This window comes from Zosterops lateralis (genome assembly GCF_965231275.1).
Source record: "Zosterops lateralis genome assembly, chromosome: 17".
NCBI lineage: Eukaryota > Metazoa > Chordata > Aves > Passeriformes > Zosteropidae > Zosterops > Zosterops lateralis.
In genome coordinates this window covers 9,117,367-9,141,050 of record NC_139777.1, presented here as the reverse complement: position 1 = coordinate 9,141,050, position 23,684 = coordinate 9,117,367, and the positions used below count along the sequence as shown (strand labels likewise).

General features: G+C 57.2%; 1 protein-coding gene across 1 annotated transcript; it reads left to right on the top strand.

Annotated features, from left to right (window-relative positions):
• Positions 1-1,842: 1,842 nt before the first annotated feature.
• Positions 1,843-21,824, top strand: SCARF2 (scavenger receptor class F member 2; the record flags this gene model as incomplete). Its single annotated transcript, XM_083873951.1, is given in 13 exon segments — positions 1,843-1,966; positions 1,969-2,036; positions 2,038-2,183; positions 7,432-7,490; positions 8,952-9,053; positions 9,365-9,884; positions 9,981-10,199; positions 10,583-10,711; positions 13,057-13,160; positions 13,235-13,352; positions 14,749-14,870; positions 19,027-19,179; positions 19,497-21,824. Coding segments are annotated over 13 exon segments (3,069 nt in total). The 3' UTR covers positions 20,702-21,824.
• Positions 21,825-23,684: the final 1,860 nt, after the last annotated feature.

Genomic DNA, 23,684 nt, shown 5'->3' with positions numbered 1-23,684 from the left:
TCGAGGTGGGCGCAGCTGCCAGGGGAGACACCACCATCAAACACAAATGTCTGCCTAACTTGGGAGCTGACCCTCCCCATCCCACTTTCCCCAGCAGAAAGGGATGCCGAGCTCAGCCTGAGGCTGAGTCATCCCAAGGAAGCAATTTATGCCTCTATGGTCTTCACATTCCTGCACCTGTGAGCAGGATAGGGCAGGGGTGGGAAGAGGGGTGGGGAGGGCAGGGATGTGGAGGCGGGGGAAGATGGGCAAAGGATGTTACTTCCTGGGGCTACTGCCAAACACATGGAATGTGCCAGGGAAAAAAGGAGGGGGGAGAGGGCGTGCTACCCAACGGTCACATTCCCACTTGGCAAGACCACCAGAGACTTTCCACTAGGAGTCACCTGTCTGAACAGGAGAGAAGCCTTCATGCGCATCAGTACTGCCAATACTGAAGATGGAGAAAACCCTCCAAATGCCTTTACTCTCTTCTTGGTGCAAGGATCACAAGGTACTCAGAACTTCCCGATCCTCTCCAGAAAGATGCTGCCCAACTCATGCCTACAGGGATGAAGGCTCCACATCCACAAGAGATCCCTGGAGGCGTGTGGCAGCCAGAGGCGGCTCTTTGGGAGATGGACTGTCTGTACACCTTCCCCAGCAGTGTGCAAGCCATCACCATCCTCAGGAGATACATGCAACTGTTCAGCTGCATTTGCGCTACCTTAAGGGAGATGGCCGGGGTGTCCCCATCCACACTTCCCCCATACTGTTATAAGGTGTCCTCGGAGCTCAGAGAAGCTTGAGGCATCTTTTGCAGTGACGATTAAGCTGAAAATCCAGCTGGCACAGAATGGTGGCCAAGGAAGCCCTGGCCCGTTCAGTGCTGCTGCACTGTCAGGCTGAGGAGGTTTATTGACAGGGCTGCCCCACCATGCCAGAGGTGTGGGACTCGTGCAGATGCCCAGGGTTTCCCCCTGATTCATGGCTGTGTCCTGCTGCTCTGAAGCCTTTCTGTCCCTGTAGAGGGTCCTTGGCTCAGCTGCTGCAGGCACCACTTGGCTCCCACGGGTCCTACACAGATCCCAACAGACTGGTCCAGGCTGCCAGACAAATGGAGATGCCAGATCGCTGGCATCTGACACCTTTTAGACCTGCAGGACAGCTGGACACTGGGGCTGTCATATACCTGAGGATAGCAGACCTTTGGCAAAGGCAGATCCTGGGGCTGTCGGGCATCTGGAGCTGCTGGATCTCTGGGTCAGGTGGATATTGGGGCTTTCGGGCTCCTGAGGGCAGCCAGACCGCCAGGACAGACCGGCCCTCGGGTCTTTGGGCACCCAGGACTGTGGGACCCCTGGCACTACCGGCACCACAGGTCAGACAGACACCAGGGCTGTTGTGCATCTGGGGCTGCCGAACCCCAGATACAGCCAGAGCCTGGGACTGCCAGAGCCCCGGGACAGTCAAAACCCGGAGCTCCTGGACACCCACAGCTGCCGAACCCCTGGAGCTGCTGGATCCTGGGACAGCCAGACTCCGAGGGCCATCAGACTCCTGGGGACTCCCGCGGTTCTGGAGCTTCCAAAGCACCGCGACAGCCGATCCCCGGTGCCAGCGGTCCGCGGGCCATCCACACCCCGAGCCTCGGGACTCCCGGGACTCCGGGAGCTGCTGGACCCCCGGGCTGCACTGGGAGCCAGGACTCCGCATCCTCCCGTTCCCCCTGGGGGACCCTCCCCGATTTCGGCGGCGCTGCCCGCCCCGCGAAGCCTCTCGGGGCCGTCGGGGCGGCGCTGCCCGGGGCCGGGGCGGCGGCGGCGGCGGCCCCCGGAGCCTGGCCCGCCGTCAGGGGAACCAATGCGGAATTTCCTGGCTGGCGGCGGAGCCCCTCCCGCCGCTGCAGAGAGGGGAGCGGGGGAGGCGGCGGCGAAGCGATCGCAGCGCGGCTTCCGCCCGCCGAGCGGCAGCGGGGACCGGCGGGGAGCGGGAGCGGCGGAGCCGGGCCGAGGGGGCAGCGCCCGGCCCGGGATGGGCCGTGCCGAGTCCGCCTGGGCCCCGCCGCTGATGGCGGCCCGTGGGCTGCGGCCGGCCCGGCCCGGGGCCGCGCTGCTGCTGCTGCTGCTGCTGCTGCCGGTGCTGAGGCGCGGAGCCGCCCAGGAGCTGAGCCCCCGCGGCAGGAACGTCTGCAGGGCCGGCGGGTAGGAGCGGGGCCGGGCAGGTGTGCGGGGCGGGACGGAACGGGACCCGCAGCGCCGGGACGGGCCGCGGGACGGGACGGGACGGGACGGGACGGGACGGGACGGGCTCCCCGGTCCATCCCCCATCCCGGGCGGCCGCGGCGCTGGGTGCCTTCCAAGACAAAGTCCGTTCTGTGCGCGGCTGAAGCGGGGGGAGCCAGCGGCGGGGAGAGCGTGAAGAGCTGAGTCCGAGCGGGGCCGGGGACGTGAGGGCCGGTCCCGATCCGCGGGATGCTGCGGGGAACCCGTTCTGGATGCCTCCGGAGCCGGTCCCGAATGGCCGGGGACGGTTCTGCTGCAGGGACCTGGGATGGGGTGTCTTTGGGAATGGAGACGTGAGAAGGACAGAGGGCAATCCCGCATCCCTGAGGCGGGATCTGCGCTGGGGAGCCGGTCCTGGACGTCCCCGGGGATCGGGTTGCACTGCCGACCCTTGGCTGGTGGGATACAGGATGTTCTGGGTATCGTGGTGAATCTGCCCCAGGCTGCCGGGGATTGTGGAGTTGGCAGCCCCAGGACCCTCGTGTTTGGCTTCAGAAAGTGGGTGCCTAGCTGTCCCAGGGGTCATATCCTGCCCGCCTGGCTGGGGGCAGCGTCTCAGGACGTGGCACTGGCTTGTCCCTGCTCCCAGTGCTCTCCGTGTCCCACGGGTCCCTTTGCAGAGTGTCACCTCAGCCGAGCAGCGCTCAGGCTCTGTCTGCCCAGGCTCCTGGGCCAGGCTGGCCCCAGCAAAAGGGAAGAGAGCCCACAGCCGCTGCCTCCCCTCTGGGAGAGCTGGATCCCCGGCGCTTGATGGGGGGCCCAGGCCATAAATGCACCTTTACATCTCGCCTGTGAGGTCAGACGAGTCCACAAGAAAAACATGTGCTTGGAGCGAGAGGGGCCGCATAATGGCTCCATTCACTAGGGCCACAGGGCGCTGGTGCCCCCTCCTCAAATTACAGCCGGAGTTTCCTAAGGAGGCATTTCACGAGCCAGAGCGGCCGCAGCTCCCACCGGTGCCGTTGCTTGACAGGGAGTCGTCCCTCCTCGGCTGCCCGTGACTTGCACAGCAGAGCTGCTGCTACATCTTGGGGTGGCAGAGGGAACTTGAGTAGTGTCCCTACTCTGTTCCTTGCATCCTCCCCCACGTGCTGGGGATGAGGTGCCTGGGTTCTCCCCCGTGCAGAAGGACCCCCTCATCCCCCCCGGATGAAGGTGGGGGAGGTACTGTACCAGAACTACAGGGCTCAGACTCGCTCACTGGGCCACCTGTGGGTGCCGTGGGGTATGCAAGAGGCAATGGCTGCTGAGTGGGACACGCTGGTTGTGTCCATCCTCCGGCAGGATTGGGGCCTGAAGGCAGCCTAGGAGGTGGGGATGGTGGGGCAGGGACAGTCCCTAGGAAGCTCAGATGATGTTTGCATCTTTTTCTATCCCTCACCCTTCTGCAAACCCTTCTTCCCTCTCCATGAACTCACTTGGCACCCACCCCCATCATTGCTGTGTACAATGGATGTGGAAGACCCCCCATATGTTACCATCCAAACCCATTCCAGTGGGCCCAAGGCCCTGGTGCTGCAGGTCCTGGGGCCAGGGGCAGTGGGACTGGAGGTGGCTTTGGGAGGAGGTCCCATTGTCCTCCGCCCAAGGCTGTTGGAGCTTGTTGCACCTTTGGCTCTGCAAAGCCCATCCAGACATCCTGTGGAGATGCCATTACAGGTTTCAGAGGGCTCAGGATTGTGAGACTTCTTGAGACCTGGCTCCTGGTAGAATCCAAGGAATCATTTAAGGCAGAAGAAAAGGGCATATTTGGGGCTCTTTGGGGTTTTGTGTTCTAAATTGAACTTGTTCTTAAATTTTAAGTTCTTTTATAACTGGTTTCCTTGTTGGTATGACCAAAGGTGCCAGTGGTGACAGCCTGGGCACTGCTTTAGCCCTGTCCTGCTCTCTTGCTAACACTCTCTTTTCCAATCTTTGGTCTTCAATTTTCTTTCTCTGCCTGAAGGGTTTCTATTTATTCCCATGATCCTATTCCTGCCTCCCCTGGGATGTCTGTTTGTCTGTCTGTCTGCACCCTGAGGCTGGGGTCAGAGAGCTGCAGCTGGCATCAGCTGGGGAGTGCCAGCGCCTGGGACCCAGTGGTCCCAAGAGCACTGTGTGCCAGCTGGGTGGCACAAAGTGATGGGTGACACAGAGAAAGATTAGCTCTCGGGTGATGCTTGGAAGGAGCATCAGGGAAGGGTGAAGAAGGACTGGGGACAGGAAGGGTACCAATGGCTCTCTGGGCACCAGGGATATGCTGGATGTCTGCAGGGCTCCTTTGCATCTCCATTCACTGGGTTGAGCTGGGTAGTTTCACATGGGACACAGGCAGAAGCTCCCAGCTGGGCCCCAGAGTCTTGTTCCTACTTCCAGGAACCTCCTTGTTCAGGGCTCCTCGTTGTTCAGGGCAGCCTGTGCTGGTCTGATTGAGGAGCCACCCCTCCTGCCTCAGAGCCCTCTCTATAGCTATTGGTAAAGTGATTTCCAGGAGCAGTGTAGGATACTAATCCACAAGAAAAATATTCTACCTCTGTGAAAAGCCTGGGATCATTTGCTGAGATCCCAGTGATGCTCAGCATGAGCAGGACATGGCTGTGGGCCAGGGGAAGGGCTGGCATGGAGGACTTATCCCTGCAGGTGGCAGCTCCAGCTCTGCCCACATCCCAGTCCTTTTCCTCCTCATCAGCTGAGGTCTCAAGCCCTGGTCACAGCTCAGAGGCAGCTTTTCATTGTTTTTTTCCCAGCATTTGTAGTGCTTTGAAGGAAAGAAAGTATTTGCATAGTGGATGGCTGCAGTGCCATGTCCGTGTGCATCAGGAGCAAGCTTTTAAACACATCTCTCAGTTATCCTTTCCCAGTGGTCAGGGGGCATATGGAGAAAGCCTTCTGTCAAGGAGCTGAGGCCATGAAACACCTTTTAGCCCCACACCCTGATAAGTGCTGGTGACCTGCAGCCAGCACTGACCCTCCGTGGGCTGGCTGTGCTCTGGGACCAGTCCACGAACCCCACTGGGAGCAGTGGTTTGCCAGTGTCGCATCCTGTCTTCTTGCCACAGGACCAAGCTTATTTGCTGTCAAAGCTGCTGATAAATGAGGTGGGGGCTGAGCAGGGTATGGGAGGCCATCAGCAGGCACAGGGAAGGAGAGATTAGCTATCAGAGAACAGATAAGCCTAAATCCTGTGAGGCAGTGGGCTGGGTCCCAGCTGAGGGTGGTCATGGTGTTTGTTCATCTCCTCCAGCTCATGCAGAAGTTTTTCCCCACTTCCACCGTGTTCCAGTGTCTCCCAGCTCCCCACCATCAGCTTGGAGTTTTCATCACAAAGGATACTTTTTGGTATATTTCCCATGATGCCTGTTTTGGTGGCTAGGCTGGGCTGTTGGAGGCAGGTTTCCCAAGTGGAAGGGTTTCCTCTTGCAAACCTGTGATGGTTTCATGCTAAAAGCCACCAAAATTAATTTCTAAAGGGTGGAGTGGCTGCAACAGTGAGGCTTTGGCCATGCCATGGGAGGGCAAGAGCACCATGGATCCTTCTCCACCTCTGCCTGAGTATCCCAGCACAGCTGGCAAGGTTTTTTGGGGGACACAGCCTGAAGCCTCTTGCAGAGAAGGACCTTGACTCCAGCCCACCCAATCGTCAGGGAGGTGATTTGGTGGTTGTCCCCCCTTTGCCATTTAACCTGTGGATTCTGTGGGAGCAGAGCCCCGCATTGAGCCCTGGGGTCCCCGTGGTGGGTGTTTGTGCCCCTGCCATCGCAGCATCTTGCGGCTGCTTCCACAGGCTGCATAGATGGAGCTATTTTGGGCTCCGGCTGCAAGGCATTTTTTCCAGGCCTTGAATCATTTTTGTGGTTCTTTTCTGCCTCCTTTCCAACTTTTCACTGTCTGCCACAAAAAGAGGGACGCGGTGCTCCTGGCTGGGCCTTGCGGGTGCCGCCTGCCGAGGGGCTGGGGTGGGAGCTGTGGCCCCAGGACCCCACTTTGGCAGAGGGGCTGCTGGCAGCTCCCTCCCCAGCCCCAGGATGAGGCAGTCTGGCAGCCAGACATGGTCCTGTGACTGTGCTGGGTTTCGAGCGAATACTTCCTCGCTGTCTCCTCCTCTTCTGCATTTGTTACATATAAAGAGGAAGAAGGAAAAAAAAAAAAAAAAAAAAAAAAAAAAAAAGAAGCCAAATGCATTCCAGGCTGCACTGCCAGACCAGCCCGGGTGAAGTTTTCCTTGACTGCAGCATCCGCCTGGGCTGTTTGTGACCCTCCAGCACTGCTCCCTTGCCTGTGGGACCAGGCAGTCTGGGTCACCCCAAGGATGAGTGGGTGGCATCAGGGATGAGCAGGGATCTGCAAACAGGGATTTCTGAGGGGTCATGGGGAGTGTAGTCTCCACGCCCAATTGCAGCATCCTGTGCCCCTAAACATTTGCTTTGGGGGGTTCTTTCACAAAGTTTGTGTGAGGTGCCGCCATGTGTCACTTCCCAGCAGAGAGCTGAGCATCCCTGGCTGAGCCTCTGAGTGGGTCTGAGCCCCCATCCTGGTTAAGCTTATGTCAAAAATGTCCAGCCTGATGATCCGGTGCCTGGTACTCCCTGGAGGTGGTGGCACTCCAGGACTCTCAAGAGCTCAGGGACACATTCCAGCTGCCTGCAGTTGGCATCCCCCTGCTTGTACATAGGGACATTCCCTGGGAGCTGGCTGTGTTCCAGCTATTCCAGGCTGGTGATTCCAACCTGCCTTTGGGGTTCCATCCCCAGGCCACAAAGCACCAAGCCTGGGATTCAAGTCATGTTTTCCCCTGGGACATTTAGAACATTACCTTTTTTTCTCAGCCTTTTGCAGGGGAATCTTTGGAATTTTTTTTTTTTTTTTTTTTTTTTTTTTTTTTTTTTTAGAGGTTGCAAACATGACTTTTGCTTTTTTCATCACACTTTATTAATGGGAAAAGCTGGTCCTATTCTTACTCCTGGCATCACCTTAATGGCTGGTGGAGCATCCATGGGGTCCCCCAGCAGATCCATTTACTCACTCTGTGCTGGAGGAGGAGCCAAGAGCTCTCCTTCCCTTTGGTGGTGTAAAAACCCCCAACAGGACCTCTCACCATCATGGCTTCAGTGCTTCTGGTGGGTTTTTGGGAAGGACCAGGACTTTCTGAGGGTTGTAACTATTTGTGATGCTTTTTTTATCCCTGCAGCTCCTCGGTTCTCACGTGCTGCCAGGGATGGAGGCAACAAGGGAGCGAGTGTTTAATAGGTAATGTGTCCTGTGGCTGGGACTCCCTGTCCTGAGGACCTGCAGCTGGAGTCCTGCCTCCCTGCAGTGCTCCAAGCCAGCACCGTGTGGATGGAAAGGATGCTCAGCCCCAGTGTCAGGGGTCACAGAGTTGTGGGGGTTTCCTTCCTTACCAGCTAGCTCTGGGTCTAAGGACTTGGAGATGCTGCTCAGGGTCCTAAAGGACAGTGAATCTTCCCCTAGAGTGAAGGTGCAGCTGCAGGGATGGGACTGAGATTCCCCACAGATACTGCAGCAGCATGGGGATCTGAGCCAGAGCCACTGGTGAAGCTGAAGCTGCCCAGACCAGGCACGTGGTCTGTCTTGGCTTCACTGGGGAGAGGCTTCTGGAGCTTCCAAAGACCACTGAGCTTGGACTGGGGCTGTACAAGGTGTCACAGCTCTTTACTGGGGGCCACAGTGAGCCCGGCATGGATGCTCAGCATGAAACTCTGAGAGCATCATTCCCCGCACTGCCACCACAATGAAGACAGCTGCTTTGGGGCTTCCCCACAATTTCGGCTGGCCACAGGGCTCACCATACCCCAGGAGAGCTGGAGGTGGCACTTTGCAGCTGGGACCAAAGCCCACATAACCAACTAACCCACTGTGTATGAGCCCTGTAACCTTTCACTGCATGCGTTGGGAATGGGATGTGGCCTGTTTGGGAGGAGGACAGGATCTGCCAGGACAGTGGGGGGAGGATGTTCCCACAGTGACCTGTTCCCATCTCCTGCCTCCCCAACCTGCTCTAACCTTTAGACTCACTGCTCCTAACCTGTGTAATCTGTCTATTTTAGGGGTTTCTATAATATCCATCACCGTAGGTCTAACAACTCCCAGGTAAGGTGGCTGGGGTGGGTGGTTGTCTCTCTTCCTCCCAGTGCCTAAGGAAGCTTGTCCAAGGTGGTGCTGGATCTGCAAGTGCTGCCTGTCCCGGCTGCCTGCCCCATGTCTTGCGCTTGCCTGGCTCCAGGCATCAGCCTCAGCATGTGGTCCCCTCAGCAGGAGATGGGCTGCTGGCCTTTGGGGACAAGTGGCCACGTGGGAGAGGCAGTGCTGGGATGGCAGTGCCCACAATCGCTTGTCTCCATGTCCCCTTCTCCCCACTAGCAATGTGGAGCTGAGTAAGAGTCAACACCATTGGGTGCAGCCTCTAGCAGGGACCTGGCTTGGTTGGGTGGCAAGAGGCTGGTGGCCAGGATGGGTGGCATTCTATGTGGGTAGCAGAGATGGAGCTGAGCTAGGTGACAGAAGGCTGGTGGAACTTTTTGGAAAGGGTCCCATCCAGCCCAGGCAGCTGCTTGACAGGATGGTCACAGTGCCACAGCTCAGCAGCACTCAGAGAGTCACTGTACAGCCCTTTTTCTGCTCTGGGGGAGTCTGGGGGGCTTTAGGGAGCAAGCACTGGTACTCATGCCTGTTGTCTGTACATCTGTCCAGCTGTGTGCGAGGGGAACTTCACCTGCAAGGAGAATGAGGTGTGCGTCAGGCCTGGAGAGTGCCGCTGCCGCCACGGCTACTTTGGTGCCAACTGCGACACCAGTGAGTACTGGCGGGTGCCTTTGTGTTCTCAGGGGTTCACCAAGGTGGACCTGGCTCATCCTGGGGTGACTTTTCAGAGCAGATCATCAGGGATGGAGCTGCGAATGCTCTTGCTCTGCCCTTGCTTGTCCCCTACTCTGTTTCCCAGGGTATTGTCCCCTTGTCAGGGTCCCTTCTTAGATCCAGTGCACTGGGGGGAGGAGAGGAAGGACTGTGGTCAAGAGCTTCTGTTGCAACTGGGGGTCTCCATTGATGCCTGGTAGTGGGGTTGTCCCTGTGGACAGTACTGAGGCTGATGGCTCTCCCCACAGAGTGTCCCCGGCAGTTCTGGGGTCCTGACTGCAAGGAAATGTGCACCTGCCATCCCAATGGGCAGTGCGAGGACGTGACGGGCCAGTGCACCTGCAACCTCAACCGCTGGGGCCCCAAGTGCGAGAACATCTGCCTCTGCAAGCATGGCAAGTGTGACCAGAAGACAGGCAAATGCACCTGTGAGCCCAACTGGTGGGGCCCACAGTGCTCCAGCTCCTGCTATTGCAGCCACAATTCCCAATGTGACCAGCAGACAGGTAACTGCCTGTGCCAGCCTGGCTGGTGGGGCCGTGGCTGCAACAACCAATGCACCTGCAACAACTCACCCTGCGAGCAGTTCACGGGGCGCTGCCAGTGCCGGGAGAGGACCTTCGGGCCTCGCTGCGACCGCTACTGCCAGTGCTACAAGGGCAAGTGCAACCAGGTGGACGGGACCTGCACCTGCGAGCCAGGCTACCGGGGCAAGTACTGCCGCGAGCCGTGCCCAGCCGGCTTCTACGGCCAAGGCTGCAGGAGGCGGTGAGTGGCCAGCCCTGCTGGCTCTGATCTGGCACCAGTGGGAGGTGGCAGCAGAAGGATTTGGGGTGTGCTGGATGATGAGTTCCCTCCTTGTAGGTGTGGGCAGTGCAAGAGCCTGCAGCCATGCACCGTGGCCGATGGGCGCTGCCTGACGTGTGAGGCGGGCTGGAATGGCACCAAGTGTGACCAGCCCTGCTTGCCTGGCTTCTACGGAGAGGGCTGCGAGAAGCTCTGTCCTCCCTGCAAGGATGGCCACACCTGCAATCACATCAATGGCAAATGCTCCCACTGCAACCCGGGCTGGATCGGAGACCGGTGAGTGCAGCTGAGTGCAGCATTGGGTTCGGAGAGAGCAGTGCCTGGCTTCCCTGATTCTCCCAGGGAACAGGGTCACTGAAGGGTTGTGTAGCCCTGGAACCAATCCTGAGCACAAGAGTTTGTGGGAGAGCATGCCAGCTTGAGAGGTGAGCCCCACTGCAAGCATCCAGGGTCTGAAGGGTATAGGGCAGGGGTCTCACAGGCTGCCTTCAGTTCCATGGCCGTGTCAGTGGGCTCAGTCCATCCCTGTACCTTTCTCCTGGCTTCAGAAACCACAAGCCACCATGGTGATATACAGCCCTGTCTCCGTGCATGTGGGGGGATGCTAGAGGTCCCTAAGTGTCATGGGTGCTCCAGCCACTTGCCCTCATCCCTCCCAGGTGTGAAACCAAGTGCCGGAACGGGACATACGGGGAGAACTGCGCCTTCGTCTGCAGCGACTGCGTCAACGGCCAGTGCCACTTTGAGACTGGGCAGTGCCTCTGCCACCCCGGCTCCCATGGCACATAGTAAGTGAGGCAATGGTGAGCACACCTGGGGGCACCTCAGGGCATGATGCTTAGGCACCTCCTGCCCCCTTGTGTCCTACCCTGTTGCCAGCTGAGAGGTTTTCTGCAGTGGAAGTACTCATGGGCAATCGTTCAAATGATTTGGTGAGCACAGAGGGAAGGACAAGCTCACAGAGCAGCAAGGGGTGTTGCGCTTTAGAAAAGGCCTGTTTGGCAAAAACAAATCAACAAAGTGGTGGTTTGTTATGGGTTTTTAACTCCAGGGTGGAATTTCTATCCAAAAACAGAGAGAAAACCACATCCCAGAATAACAAACAGCCTCACTGGCATGGCATCCATGGGGGGCCCCTGCTTAAAGCTCTGCCTCTGGCTGGGGTGAGCCCCAGCTCCTTTCCCCCACTCCAAGGGCATGAGAACCATCAAGGGTCTGCTCACATTCCTGGGTAATTTTCCCCAGCATGGGACTGAAATGTTTTTTGAAAAGATGAGGAAAGCATTTTCACCCAGATGGGACATGCAGATAGATCCCCCACGTCCTGCCACATGGTGCTCAGGTTTTCCCAGCAATTAACTGAGGGTGACTGTAAGGACAGGGATTTGGAGCTGGCATCTTCCCCATGCTGGCATTTCACTCAGGGCATAAAAACAGGGAGCATTTGCATTTTTGGGGGGGATATTTTGGGGCTTTGCCAACCACTTGTGGTGCTGGAAGTTTCCAGGCACTGGCACCAGTTCAGGATGCCTGGGCATCATGGCCACCTTTGGTAGCAAAGGCAGAGGTGAGAGGGTCTGAATGCTCCTCAGGAGGGTGTGGTGATGCTTTCAGCACAGTGCCAGAGGACAGTGTGGATTAACCTGTTCTGAGATCTAGCACAGCACTGGGAAGGTGGAGATGGGGGATGCTTGGGATGCAGGCTTGGTGCTGTGCCAGGCAGTGCAGTCAGGCATGCTCAGGAACGTTATGGGTGCTCAGGCAGATCCCTGTGACTATAATCAAACCAGTGGTTTTGTCAGCAGGGTACAATTTTGCTAAAAAGGCGATTTCTGCAATGAAGGCAGAAGCAACGTCCTTGCCATGCAGTATGTCCTCTCAGCTCTGTGTCAGGAGGAGGATAAAGGAGCAGCTGCTAAAATATTTATGTGTGCACGAAGTGATTTATCTTCTCTATCTTTCCCAGAAGTGTCAGTACTCTCCTGGGAAAACATCACCCTCCTCTGCTCCCCCCAGATCTCAGCCTGGGGCAGAAATGTGAGACCAAGTGGTGGGGTGAGAGGTTTTGGCTTGCTGGGGGACTATCCCTGCTCCTGTTCTGCTGCATTACATGCCTGGTGCAGCAGAGCAGACGCAGAAGCTCAGCACCCATCCTGGCAGGCACAGGTTGGGCACACCACTGGCACATGACAAGCACACAGCAGGCACAAGGTTTGGCCCAGGTGGCACTTTGCAAGTTGTTGGAATGTGAAATGGGCTGAGCCACCTTAGGGCACAGCACTGAGGGCTAGGGGCAGCTGTGTCCCCAGGGGAGTGGGTTTGGGCTGAGGCCCACTAGCTCCTCCCAGCTGCAGCCACTCCAGCTGGGATGCAGCTGGCAGAGGGTTTGGTGCCCAGCAGTGCTGCCAACATCTCCCAGCTCCAGCTGGGTCCTGCTCTGCGGTGCCTGGCCCATGGCTGGGGAGGAAAGTTGGGTTGGACTCACTGACACCATGTTTTCCATGCTCAAGCCCTTGAGACTTATGGATTGGTGTCCATGTATGCATGTCCCCATTATCTCTGTGACACCATCAGGAGGTCATTTTACCAGCAGTGGAGATTTGGCACCAAGCATAACCAAGCTGGGAGAGTCTTAGCGCTGCTCTGTTGTTTTTCTTTCTTGGAGGCAAAAAAAGTCAATCTGGGCACCTTCCCAGCTTGTGGCCACTGTGACTCTGCCTGGCCTGGTGGGGGATGGGGCTTGGGGTGCCATGGCCACATCACCACTGAGATGTGCTGGAATGAATCCCTGTATGTGACATCAGGGTGTCTTTAGATGTGACTGCTGGGTTAATGGCCTTTCCTAATTACTGTGTCTAATGGTGAAGTCTCATGCAGAGAGCAGTAAGAGTGTCTGAGATCCAGCCGGGCCAAATACCCTGACCAATGGGCAAAGCCACTGTGTGGGTGATGGGCTCCTGATCCCTTAATGTGGATTAAGGGTTTCCCCAGGGTGTGGAGGAGCTGTGGAGGAGCAAGCTGGAGGAGTGGTCCCTGAAACATGGAGGGTTTGGGAGAAGGTGGCAGCCAAGTGGTTCCCACTGCTGTGCCTGGGATGGGGGATGCACCACTCTCATCCAGCCCTTCTCTCCAGCTGTAACCTGACTTGCCCTCCTGGACGCTACGGAGCTAACTGTGCCAACGTCTGCAGCTGCCACGACGGCGCCTGTGACCCCCTGACAGGCGCCTGCCACATGGGTGAGTGCCAGGGGCCGAGGGCTGGGCTCTGCCACAGGGCTGGCCCTAGGCTAAGCTGCTGGTCTGCCTTGCAGAGGCCAACCAGAGGATGGGGGTGATCGGGGCAGGGGCCCTCCTGGCGCTGCTGCTCATCCTCCTGCTCTCCCTGCTCTGCTGCTGCTGCATCTGCCGCAAGAAAGACGAAGCCAGCGGGTAAGTGCCAGGGCCAGGAGGGATCTCACCAGGTTGGGAATGCGGAAGATCAGTGGGTTCTGGGATTGAAGGAGGGATGCAGAGACCAGGCTGGGACAGCAATTCTGCAGGGAAACTGAGGCAGAACCGTGCTGCCCACATGACACCATGTGGGTGCCTAGGTCTGAGCAGTCCTGCTGCATTATCAGGGCTGATGGAGGTATTCAAGTTGAGCCTTTCCAGGGAAACCCCTTCCTGCTCTCCATGACTTTGTTTCTCTCTTGTGGGCCATCATTTCATGAAGACCTGCCAAGTCCCCTCCAATCTCTAGGGTCTGGAGCTGATCTGCAAAGGGGGCCCTGAAATGCAGCGAGGGCGTCACGACACAGCCAAAACCCTCAGAACAAACCCCTGGGCAAAGGGATGAGGTGTCGGGGACAGGGGGGATGCTGACTGTCCCACATGGGGATGGATAATCAGGGCTGGGAGGGTGGGTTGCTGCAGAAAGGTCAGGCTGATGACAGCATTTTAGCAGCACCAGGTTAACATCCTACCAAGAGAATAGGAGTAGGGACAGACCCAAGGCAGGGGGAAAGGTTTGTGCTGCTCAGCAAGGGATGAGAGGGCTATTGCTGTTGGAGCTCCTCCAGATATAGAGAAAACCACCTCATGCCACCAGCCACTGCACAGAAATTTTGCAGAAGCCTCCCCTTGCAGCCCTGCAAGCTCAATCCCAGCCAGGTACAGCTGGCTTGGAGAGCCTGTGGGCTGCAGGTAATTATTCTGCAGATAAAGCACAAACCCATTAGGTGAGGAATGGCTCGGGGAGAGGGGGAATGGCTCCAGACAGTTTCCTTTCTCCCAGAGTGCCCAGACCACAGTGACTGCTGGGTGACCCATGTTGCTGTCCCAGCACGGTCACTTGCAGGGGATTGTGGTATGGCATAGGTTCCCTTGAGTCAACTCACAAAGCCACTCACTCCTGCAGCTGTGGAAAATTACTGAAAACATGGCCCCAGGAGGCTTCAAAACCAGAGAGTAAATAAAGAGAAGCCACATGTTTGGCTTTGAGTTGGGATGATTTTTTTTTTTTTTTAAGATTGGGGGTCTTGACCAGGCATTGCAGGTATTTTGGGGCTGCACTGCCAATGGCCATGGTTGGATCCCACCATTCCCTGGCACTGCTCTACATCCTGGTGTGGCACAAGCTGGTGTCTGGGGCTGGCAGCAGCCTCTGTGAGTCCTCAACTCCCTCAGCCTGGGCATGCCCCTGCTTTTCATCCACCCCATTATCACTCCAAAATCCCTTTGCGCTTGCAGCATCCTTGAGCTCCTGCCTCCCTCTGTTGCCCTTGAAGGCTGTCCCCACCAAAGGAGAGGAACAGTGCCTCTGATAGTGCCATTACCTTCTCTGCAGCTCCAGCCAGGACCCAGCAGTAGCCAAGAAGCCTCCAAGGCGTTTGTGTGGGCGGTTCAGTCGGATTGGGATGAAGCTCCCACGCATCCCCCTGCGCCGCCAGAAGTTGCCGAAGGTCATGGGTAAGGAGCTGGGTTTTGGGGAGGGTGCAGAGAGCCAGGTTTTACTCCTATCAGGGCAGCATGTGTGGCTCAGCACTCTTTGCAGCCCCAAAGCAGGGCAGTGAGCATAGCAAGGCAGTGACAGGGAGGCACAGATACCTAGGAGCATTTCAGTGGTTGGTATAAGCTGCCTGGCTTGCAGGAGCTCAGGCATTTCTGTATGCAGCTTCTGGATCTCCACGGTCGATTTGCTTTGTGAGGATGCAAAGGTTGTACCTGGTTCTGGAGCTCTGCTGAGTAGTTTTGGGTTTACTCTCCTGAGGTTCCCCTGGAGAATAATGGTCCCTGTCACTCAACAAGATGCCTTGTCAGTGCTTTTGATCCAGAAGCAACCCCAGGAGCCAGAGCATCTGGGCAGATGCCCACCCTCCTGCCTCTGTGCAGCAGAGTTGAGGATGGAGGGGTACAGATTTGGATTGAGCTTCCCACTCTGCCCAGGCACAGAATTGGCTTGTAGGGAGCTGCTCACACCTGGCAAACCCCCTGACTTGGCAATGTCAGGGCTGTTGGGGACCCCCTGCATCCCAGCAGCTGGAGAATGCTGTCCCCTGCACTCTCTGAACTCTTCTTGCACCTCTTCCCAGCATGGGGAGCTGGGTATCCTGCTGCAACCTCATTGACTAAACTTTGTGTGAAGGCAGCAATCCCCACCGCGTGCTGGGATGTGTTTCAGCCTCAGCCCTCTTCCTAAGCCCAGCACCTCCCTGAGCATGCCATGCTGGTGAAACCCCCAGAGCAGCCACATCCTGGCACAGCGTGACTCAGCATGATGCTAAATCCCTCATCCCAGGCAGGACACAGAGGTGACCTCCATCCCTGCACACCATGCATAATTTTCAGCATCCAAGCTGGGGAGATAACCCCTCACCACATGGAGAACAGCAAAACCCTGCCTGGAGCAGGGTGTGCCAGGGCCCAAGAAATGTTCCTGCTGCAAGGATAACAGAGGATCATAGAGGCTGTGTTTGTGGAAGTGGCCACGAAAGGGCCTGGGGAGGACAGAGGGTGCCTGTGTGCAGTGAGGGCAGGGGGGCTGCCTGCAGGCAGCTAGCGCCAGTCCAGCTGCTCTGTGTACACAGGGCAGCAGCGGCCCTGGGAAAGGCTGAGGGTGCTCAGGATGGTCTCAGGTCCCAGCAGGGCTGGGGCTGTTCCTGGAGTCTGTCACAGGGCTGAGGGTTGTCATCTCCCTGGAGGGAAAGGCTTTGGTCAGGGCTTGCCTTGTGTTATCCGGCACAGTGGAGTCCATGTGGGTTCCAGCAGCTCCCAGTCCCACTGACATGTGGTCTGGCAGTGCCTCCAGCCCCCACTGGGTCTGGGGACCTCAGGGTGACAGAGACCTCTTGGGTTGCCTGTAGTAGCTGCATCCCTGATGCCGAGAGACCAGGGTGCCACGTCATGACCACACCTGGTGCTGTAGAAGCCACAGTAGCCAGTGAGCATTGGCAGAGGCCATTTGGTCCCCACATTGGTCCTGTCTGAGCAGGGGGGTCCCAGGGTTGCTGAACTGCCCCATCTCAAGGGTCAAGTCAGTGCTGGAGGTGCTCAGGACCTTGTGCGGATGCCACAGTGAAACTGGTGCTGGCTGATGCCCGGGCAGTGGTTGCTCTAGATATGCCCAGTCCTGGCCATGTGTTTACTGACACCAGATGGGTTTTCTTCTCTAGGCTCAAACACTGGTGAGTGCAAGCCTACTTATGGTAGAACATTCCCAGGTTGGTCTTGAAGCCCCACTAAAGCTCATCAGGTGCCTGGAGCCTCTGGTTCCTCCCTCAAAAGCTGCTCCTCAGCCTCGACACCAGCTTTGCATCCATAGCCTCTCCCCAGGAATCACACCTGGGCTGGCAGCCTGCAAGGCCACACTCTGGGCTCACAACAGCAGCCATAGGGCCAGCATTTGGGCACCCCTGTGTGTGGGATTTGCTTGTCAGGTGTCAGTGGTACCAGTGGGTCTGGGTCATATCACTCTGAAGATTCAGGGATAAGCTGAGCCCTGCACGCCACCATGTGTCCTCTCCAAGCAGCAAAGCTCAACCAGCCCCAAGGATGATTCCAATCGTGAGGAGCTTGGGATGAGTGGGAGGGGGTAGCCAGGAGGACTCTGGGATCCCTCTCTCGTGGTTCTTCTGCTGCTCTTCTCTGCCTCATCCTGGTCTTGAGACCAACTGGCCACTGTGCAGGCAGGGCTGGGGTTGTCACCCTGATGCTGTGGCATCTCCCCGGGAGATTTTGGGAAGCAGTGACAGGTAGGGATATGTGGGAAGCATCCACATTTCTCTCAGCCCCAAGAGCCATGAAAGAAAAATTGCTGGAAACCATGCTTGAGTCCTCAGTCCTCCCAAAGCTTCCAGGTGCACTATATAGTCTCATTTTATAATCTGGCTCTGTCCTGGGTCTCACTGGAGTCCCGGAGTCGCCTCGTGGCTGTGAGTCCCAGCCACTAGTCACGCCTCCTCTCAGGAAGCATCTCCCTTCATCCACTTCCAGACGGCTGCTTTTAATTTTCTCTTTTTGGTTTTTATTACAAGGAAAGCCATGTTGGAACTGCCACTTCCCCCTCTCTGGGCCATTTGCTCTTTAAAATCTCTGCTTGGGTCTTTTTTTCCTTGCTCCAAGAAGCCAAACTATGCAGGGGTGAGTGTACAGCACTGCTGTCATTTTAGCAGCCCTACATGTCTGAAGCCAGATTCCCTAATAATGGATAAACATTCCAGTGGGCATCCTAATAACACTAAAAGTTATTTTATTGTAAATCAGGGATGTCCTTCGAGGATCAAACAGTTCAGGCAATTGCAGCATGACTGGGATGCAGTTGGGATGTTCAGTCAAAGATTAAAAGTACCTGGAAATACCCATGTACAGCTGAGACCCTCTCTGTGCATAGGGTTTTCATGGAATCAGAGAGCTGGGAGGGACCCACAGGGGATCATCAGTCCAGCTCCTGGCCCTGCACAGACACCCCAACAACCCTACCCTGTGTCTGAGAGCATTGTCCGAAGGCTCCTGGAGCTCTGGCAGCCTCGGGGCCATGCTTATTCCCTTGGGAGCCTGGGCAGTGCCCAGCACCCTCTGGGACCACCCTTTTGCAGCCCTTCATCCAAAGCAAGGCTGGAGGCAGCTTGTCACTCTCCCAGGGGGCAAAAGCCAGTGGAAGGGGATGGGGACAAATGCATCTACTGGTGCATGGCTCTCTGGGAGGGTCAGTCCTTCCTACCAGCTGGGTGCTCCCGCAGTTCTGTGGGTACCCAAGGAGGATGCTGAAGCTGTGGGCACCTGGGGAAGCCCCTCAGGATGTGTTGGGACATGAGTTTATCCAGAAAAAAAGCCTTAAAAATTATCAAGCTGAAAAAAGTCACTTCAGCCCAGACAACTCTTCTTCTCTATTTTGTTTTATTAACACCATTTTTCCTGTGGTAGTTTTTCGCTTCTACTTGGTTTCTCTGTGGGTGGCCCCTTGGCAGAGGAGCAGTGCCACAGCATGAAGGGAGGGATGCTCTTACTCGGCTTCAGAATGGAAGAAGCTGGCAAAGGAATTGAAAAGTGGCAAAATTGGGAAAATGTACATCCCCCTGCTGCAGGCTTCCTTTGATTATCCTTCTGCATCCATGTGCAAAAGCACATGAAAAAGGAAAATGCAGTCAGTGATGCTGAAGTGGGAGATAGTGGAATTAAAGTCAGCAGCTAATTTTCTCCCTAGGAAGGGGACAGTCACAATGCCAGGACCCTCTTTGCAGGGTGGCTGTGCCAGGACACTCACCACGTCCTCATGGGACCCACAGTTTGGGTGGCTTGTCCCTTCACCATGTGCATCCTCAGTTTGGGCAGCTGGAGACAGGGATAGATGGAAGTGTGAGGCTTGAACAGACTCTGCTGCCCACAACATGGGGCCTACTGGTCACTGCCACTGCTGGCTGATGGCTTCTGTGGCCACTTGGCTGAGGGACCTCGTGGGACTGTGCAGCAAGAGGTGTCCCCATGCCTTGGATGCTGTCACTGTCCCTGACACCCAGCAGGACGCTGGGCAGTGGGGAGCTGTGCAGCATCCTACCCTCCTGGCTGGCAGCTGGGACTGGGGGGATATGGCAGAACAGGCACTGACAACAGTTCCTTGCCCTCACAGTGGCCCACCATGACCTGGAAAACACCCTGAACTGCAGCTTCATCGAGCCACCCTCTGTGGTGGAGCAGCCTTCCCCATCCTGGTCATCCCGTGGCTCCTTCTCCTCCTTTGACACCACAGATGAGGGGCCTGTGTACTGTGTCCCCCATGAAGGTGAGCAGGGAACAGGGTGCATCCCCAAGGGACTTCAGGGACAATACCCAGGGCCTGCTCCATGGAGGGGTGTCACTCTTGTATGGTGGCCACCGTGTCATCCTGGTTCCTTATGACCCAGGAAGGAGTGCAGGTTCCAGTCATGCCTCCCACGCAGTTTCAGAGCTCTGTTCTCCAGCATTTGCTGCTCCAGGGTTAAGAACCAGGAGATCTCTGACTGGGAGCCTAACTGGGAGGACACTGTCCTGCGGGAGCATCTCAGTCTTTCTCCTCCTCAGGCACATCCCTCCTGACACCGTTGTCCTCTGTTTCCACAGAGAGCATGGGTGACAGCAGGGACAGAGGGACACCTGCCAGCGCCGGAGACAAGCTGGTGGCCCCGATCAGCGGGGAGGAAGCAGGCGAATACACATTCCTGAAGGAGACAGGTTCTGTCAGAGCTTTCCCGACCGACAGCAGTGAGACCCCCCTGCTCAAGTCCTCGGACAGCGAACGCTCCTCCTGCGGCTCAGGATCGGCCGGCGCCGCGCTCTACGCCAGGGTCGCTCGCCTCTCCAAGCAGTCCAAGGAGGAGGAGGATGCCACTGCAGAGCCCCGCAGCCCCGGGAAGCCGCCATCCCCAGAAAGGACCAAGCCCCGTCCTCCAGACCCAGCCACAAAGCCTAAAGTCTCTTGGATCCATGGCAGGTACAACTCTGGCCAGTCCAACTCGTTGCCGGCACCCAGCCAGTCCCCAGAGCAAGTGGCCGCCCGTTCCGGCAGCCCCGAGCAAGGCCAGGGCTTGGCCAAGAGGAAGAGGAGTCCGAGCGAGACATCGGCCAACGTGCAGGGCAGAGCGGAGGAGAAGGGCGGCACCCGGGGCAAGGAGAAAGCGCAGAAGCAACCAAAGGAGCCCGGTGTCCCCGAGGGCAAATCCAGCCTCTGCGGGGAGCCCCAGTCACCCTCCAAACCCAAGCAGAGGAGCAAAGCCGGCTTGGAGCCAATGGAGACCATCAACGGGGCAGTGCAGAACGCCTTCCGAAAGATGGGTGCCTTCCAGCCAGAACGGCGGGCTGGGGACACCAGGGATGCTCCTTGTAGCCCCGGCACCAGCAAACCCCGCTCTGAGCCGCTGCATCCCCAACTGGCCTCCGAGCTGGCCGCCCAACTGAAGGAAAAGACTCAGAGCCTCAATAAGGGTGACGGAGGCATCCGGGTGAATGGGGTCGGTGCCCAGCGGGAGAAGCCCACCCCTCCACAGAAAGCCAAACGCTCGGCGGCCGCCGGCGGCCAGAAGACCAGCAAACCCTTGCTGCCCACCTCTCCCCATCTGCAAAAACTGATCCCTGCGGTGGCCGAGACGGCAGCCGGGGAGCCCAAGTGGGTGGAGAAGCCATGTGCCGGCAGCGGCCAGGATCAGACTCTCCCCACTGAGCAGGCAGCCAAGAAAACCCCCATTAAGAAGCCTCCCAGGAAGAAGAGCCGGGAAGCGAGCCTGGAGCCACCCAGGGCAGCTGCTGTCCCTGCTCAGGCAGTGCAGTGACCAGGAACCGGGCACCGGCCCTGCACCGGCCACACACCGGGAAGAAGGACATTTGCCAGCACAAACCGTGAACGTGGGAGCCTGGACTGGGCTGGGGGCACTGGAAGAGCCTTGATCCTCTCTGTATCCCCCTCCACCTCTCTCATCCCACTTTTTGCCTTAGTCCCCCCCACCCCGCCATAGGACCCGGTCCCTTCATATGCCCTGCTCCTGCTCTCTGCCCAGGTCTCAGCTCGCCCTCCCTCCCTGCGCAGGCAGGATCGCAAGGAGCCGGCCCAGGGGGCTCCATGTGTGGCGTATCCCGCCCCCTCCCCCCCCCGACTTCCCCCACTTTTTTTTTTTTTGTAGCAGTATTATCGACCACATAAGCAGCGCTTGTTGTACTAGACGTGCCCACGGTATATTTTGCAGTAACCGAGCCGCTCGCTTCCCGCGCTCCACTCCGGTCTGCCGGGGTCGTGGAGCATGGGAGAGGGAGGAAGCTGCTGCTCAGTGCCCAGGGCAGTGGCAGAGATGTGCCCCACATCCATCGCTGGCAGCAGCTCCCCTGCCCCGGCGCCCTCCAGGCACAGCTCTCCACTGCCGGTGCATGCCGGAGTGGGGTCGAGCTGGTTTCGACCGATGCCATTCTCCCTCCCCTCCGACCCGGCGCTGCTCCTGGCCAGGAGGAAGCACTATTTATGGATGGAGCTGGACGCCCTTAGGGCTCCTGCATCCCATCCAGTGGAGTTGGAGGGATTAGTTTGGTATGAGAGAGCCTGGCACCTCTGCAGAGCGCTTTCCTAATAAAAATGTATTTCTTCCATAGCTGGGTGCCATCTATCCCTGCCCCGGCCTTCCTGTGGGTGGGCAACTTGCTTGGGTGCCACCTGGTCCTGAGAGGCATGCAGTGGGGAGATGGATGACCTTACAGCAGTACAGCCAGGTTGTAACAAGCAGCAGACAGGGTGGGGAGCATGTCCCCACTGGAGCTGCTGCTACATGTGCTTACCTGGCATCAGAGATGAGCCCTGAGGACAAGATGAGGAGCTTCTCTTTCCCCAGTATCCAGCATTGTCCCAATGGCTGACCAGTCCCATGTTCAGGCACTCCTCAGTGTAGCCTGGACCAGACCCTGAGGTTCAAGACAAACACAGCCCACCCCTGGGTGCTCAAGGTGCTGGGAAAACAATGTGGGGGGCATGGGGGTGAAAGCTCTGAGCCCAGCTTTCTAGCCCCCTGCCCAGGGGCTGCCAGCCCTGTCAGCATTTGGGGTCTTCAAACAGCCCCAGGCACGATGCTGCCAGAGGACAAGGCTGGGTCAAGCCCAGGGGCAGCCCAGAGGCTGAGGCTTCTCCCACACAGCTTCTGCCCAAGATTCCTAAGCAGGACTCTCTCTGGCATTAGAATTGGGGCTGTCTGCTTCCAGGGAAGCCGGGAGCATAAGTGCCCACCACTGAGCCATCCTGAGCTGTTCCCACCATGGGGGATGATGTCCCAGAAGATCACCATACCAAAGGGTCAACCACAGCAATCTCGGGTGATGGAGGCAGCTGGCGAACACCAGAATTGGATGACACCACATGGAAGCAGGACTGCAACCAGCTCAGCACTGCACTAAGGAGGGGATGGGGCTCTGGCCCGCACCTGCGCATGGCTCAGCATTGTGTAGCTGGAGCCAGTACCGTCCCAGACACTGGCTGGAGAAGCATCATCACATAACACAGAGTTGAAGAATGACATCACAGCATTGCTTCACGGGCTTCTGGTCACCTTTCAGAGTTCCTTCGCTCTCCCTTCCCCTTTCCTTCGGATTTTATTTGGGAAGATGAAAGACAATGGCTGAAACTAGTCCTGGGACATCACACAGTGCAGAAAAAGGAGTGGATGAATGAGCTCAATGTCACCAGATACAAAACAGAAAATCAATTAGAAAATGGGGACAATGAATCTGAGACTTGGGATGGCATCTAAGCCCCTCTCTCCACCACAGAGGCTGTTGTTGGACAAACTGAAGAGGTTTCCAAGACACTCAGATTAATAACTACTCATAGGTTAGTAAAAGAGAAGTAAAGGAGTTGATTCCAGGCAATAAAAGTGCAAAACTAAATACAATTTAAGAGGCAAGGTTTGTCACAGACATCACATGGTCCTTATACACATCTCTTCATGTCAGTGCCAAAGGGCACTCAGGGGAGCCACCTGTGGTGCTATAATGGTGGCCCAGCAAGGTGAATTTGGGAATTGCCCCAGCCTCCTTTGGATCACTTTCTCATTCATGCAGGCAGCAAAGCTGGGGCTGGTGCCTCAGGAAAGTTGGACACTCCCTGGTCCCCAGGCTATCCTGGGACAGCAGAGGATCACCCAGGCATAAACCCATCCACAGGCTCCAATCACAGTCCCAGCCAGATAGAGGAGAGCCTGCAAGTGAGCAGCCTATGGAGAAATGCAAAAATCCCAAGTCACAGACAGGCAGGCAGGTCACCAGAGGCTCCAGCCCAACCATCACATCAGGGTGGCCATTGCAATATCAGACTAAGTCTTGGGATTCTCCAAGGGTGGAAATGCCCCAGCTCCCTTTGACTGTTCCAGGATCACTCTCCTGGGGAGGAATTTTATTTCAAGATTCAACTTGAATCTTTCAAGCTTCAGGTGGCAACTGTTTTACCCCATCATGTCATCCAGCACACCAAGAAGGGTTCAACTTCATCATGAAGCTCTGTTAGGGGAGATGTAAACTGATTATCAGGGAAAGGTTCTTCCCCCAGAGGGTGCTGGCACTGCCCAGGCTCCCCAGGGAATGGGCACGGCCCCGAGGCTGCCAGAGCTCCAGGAGCCTTTGGACAGCACTGCCAGGGGTGCCCAGGGTGGGATTGTTGGGGTGTCTGTGCAGGGACAGGGGCTGCACTGGATGGTCCTTGTGGGCCCTTCCAACTCAGAATATTCTGTGATTCTGTGACCTTAGTCACTGTTCTCAGAATCCTTCCTCCAGCCCAGCCCTGCC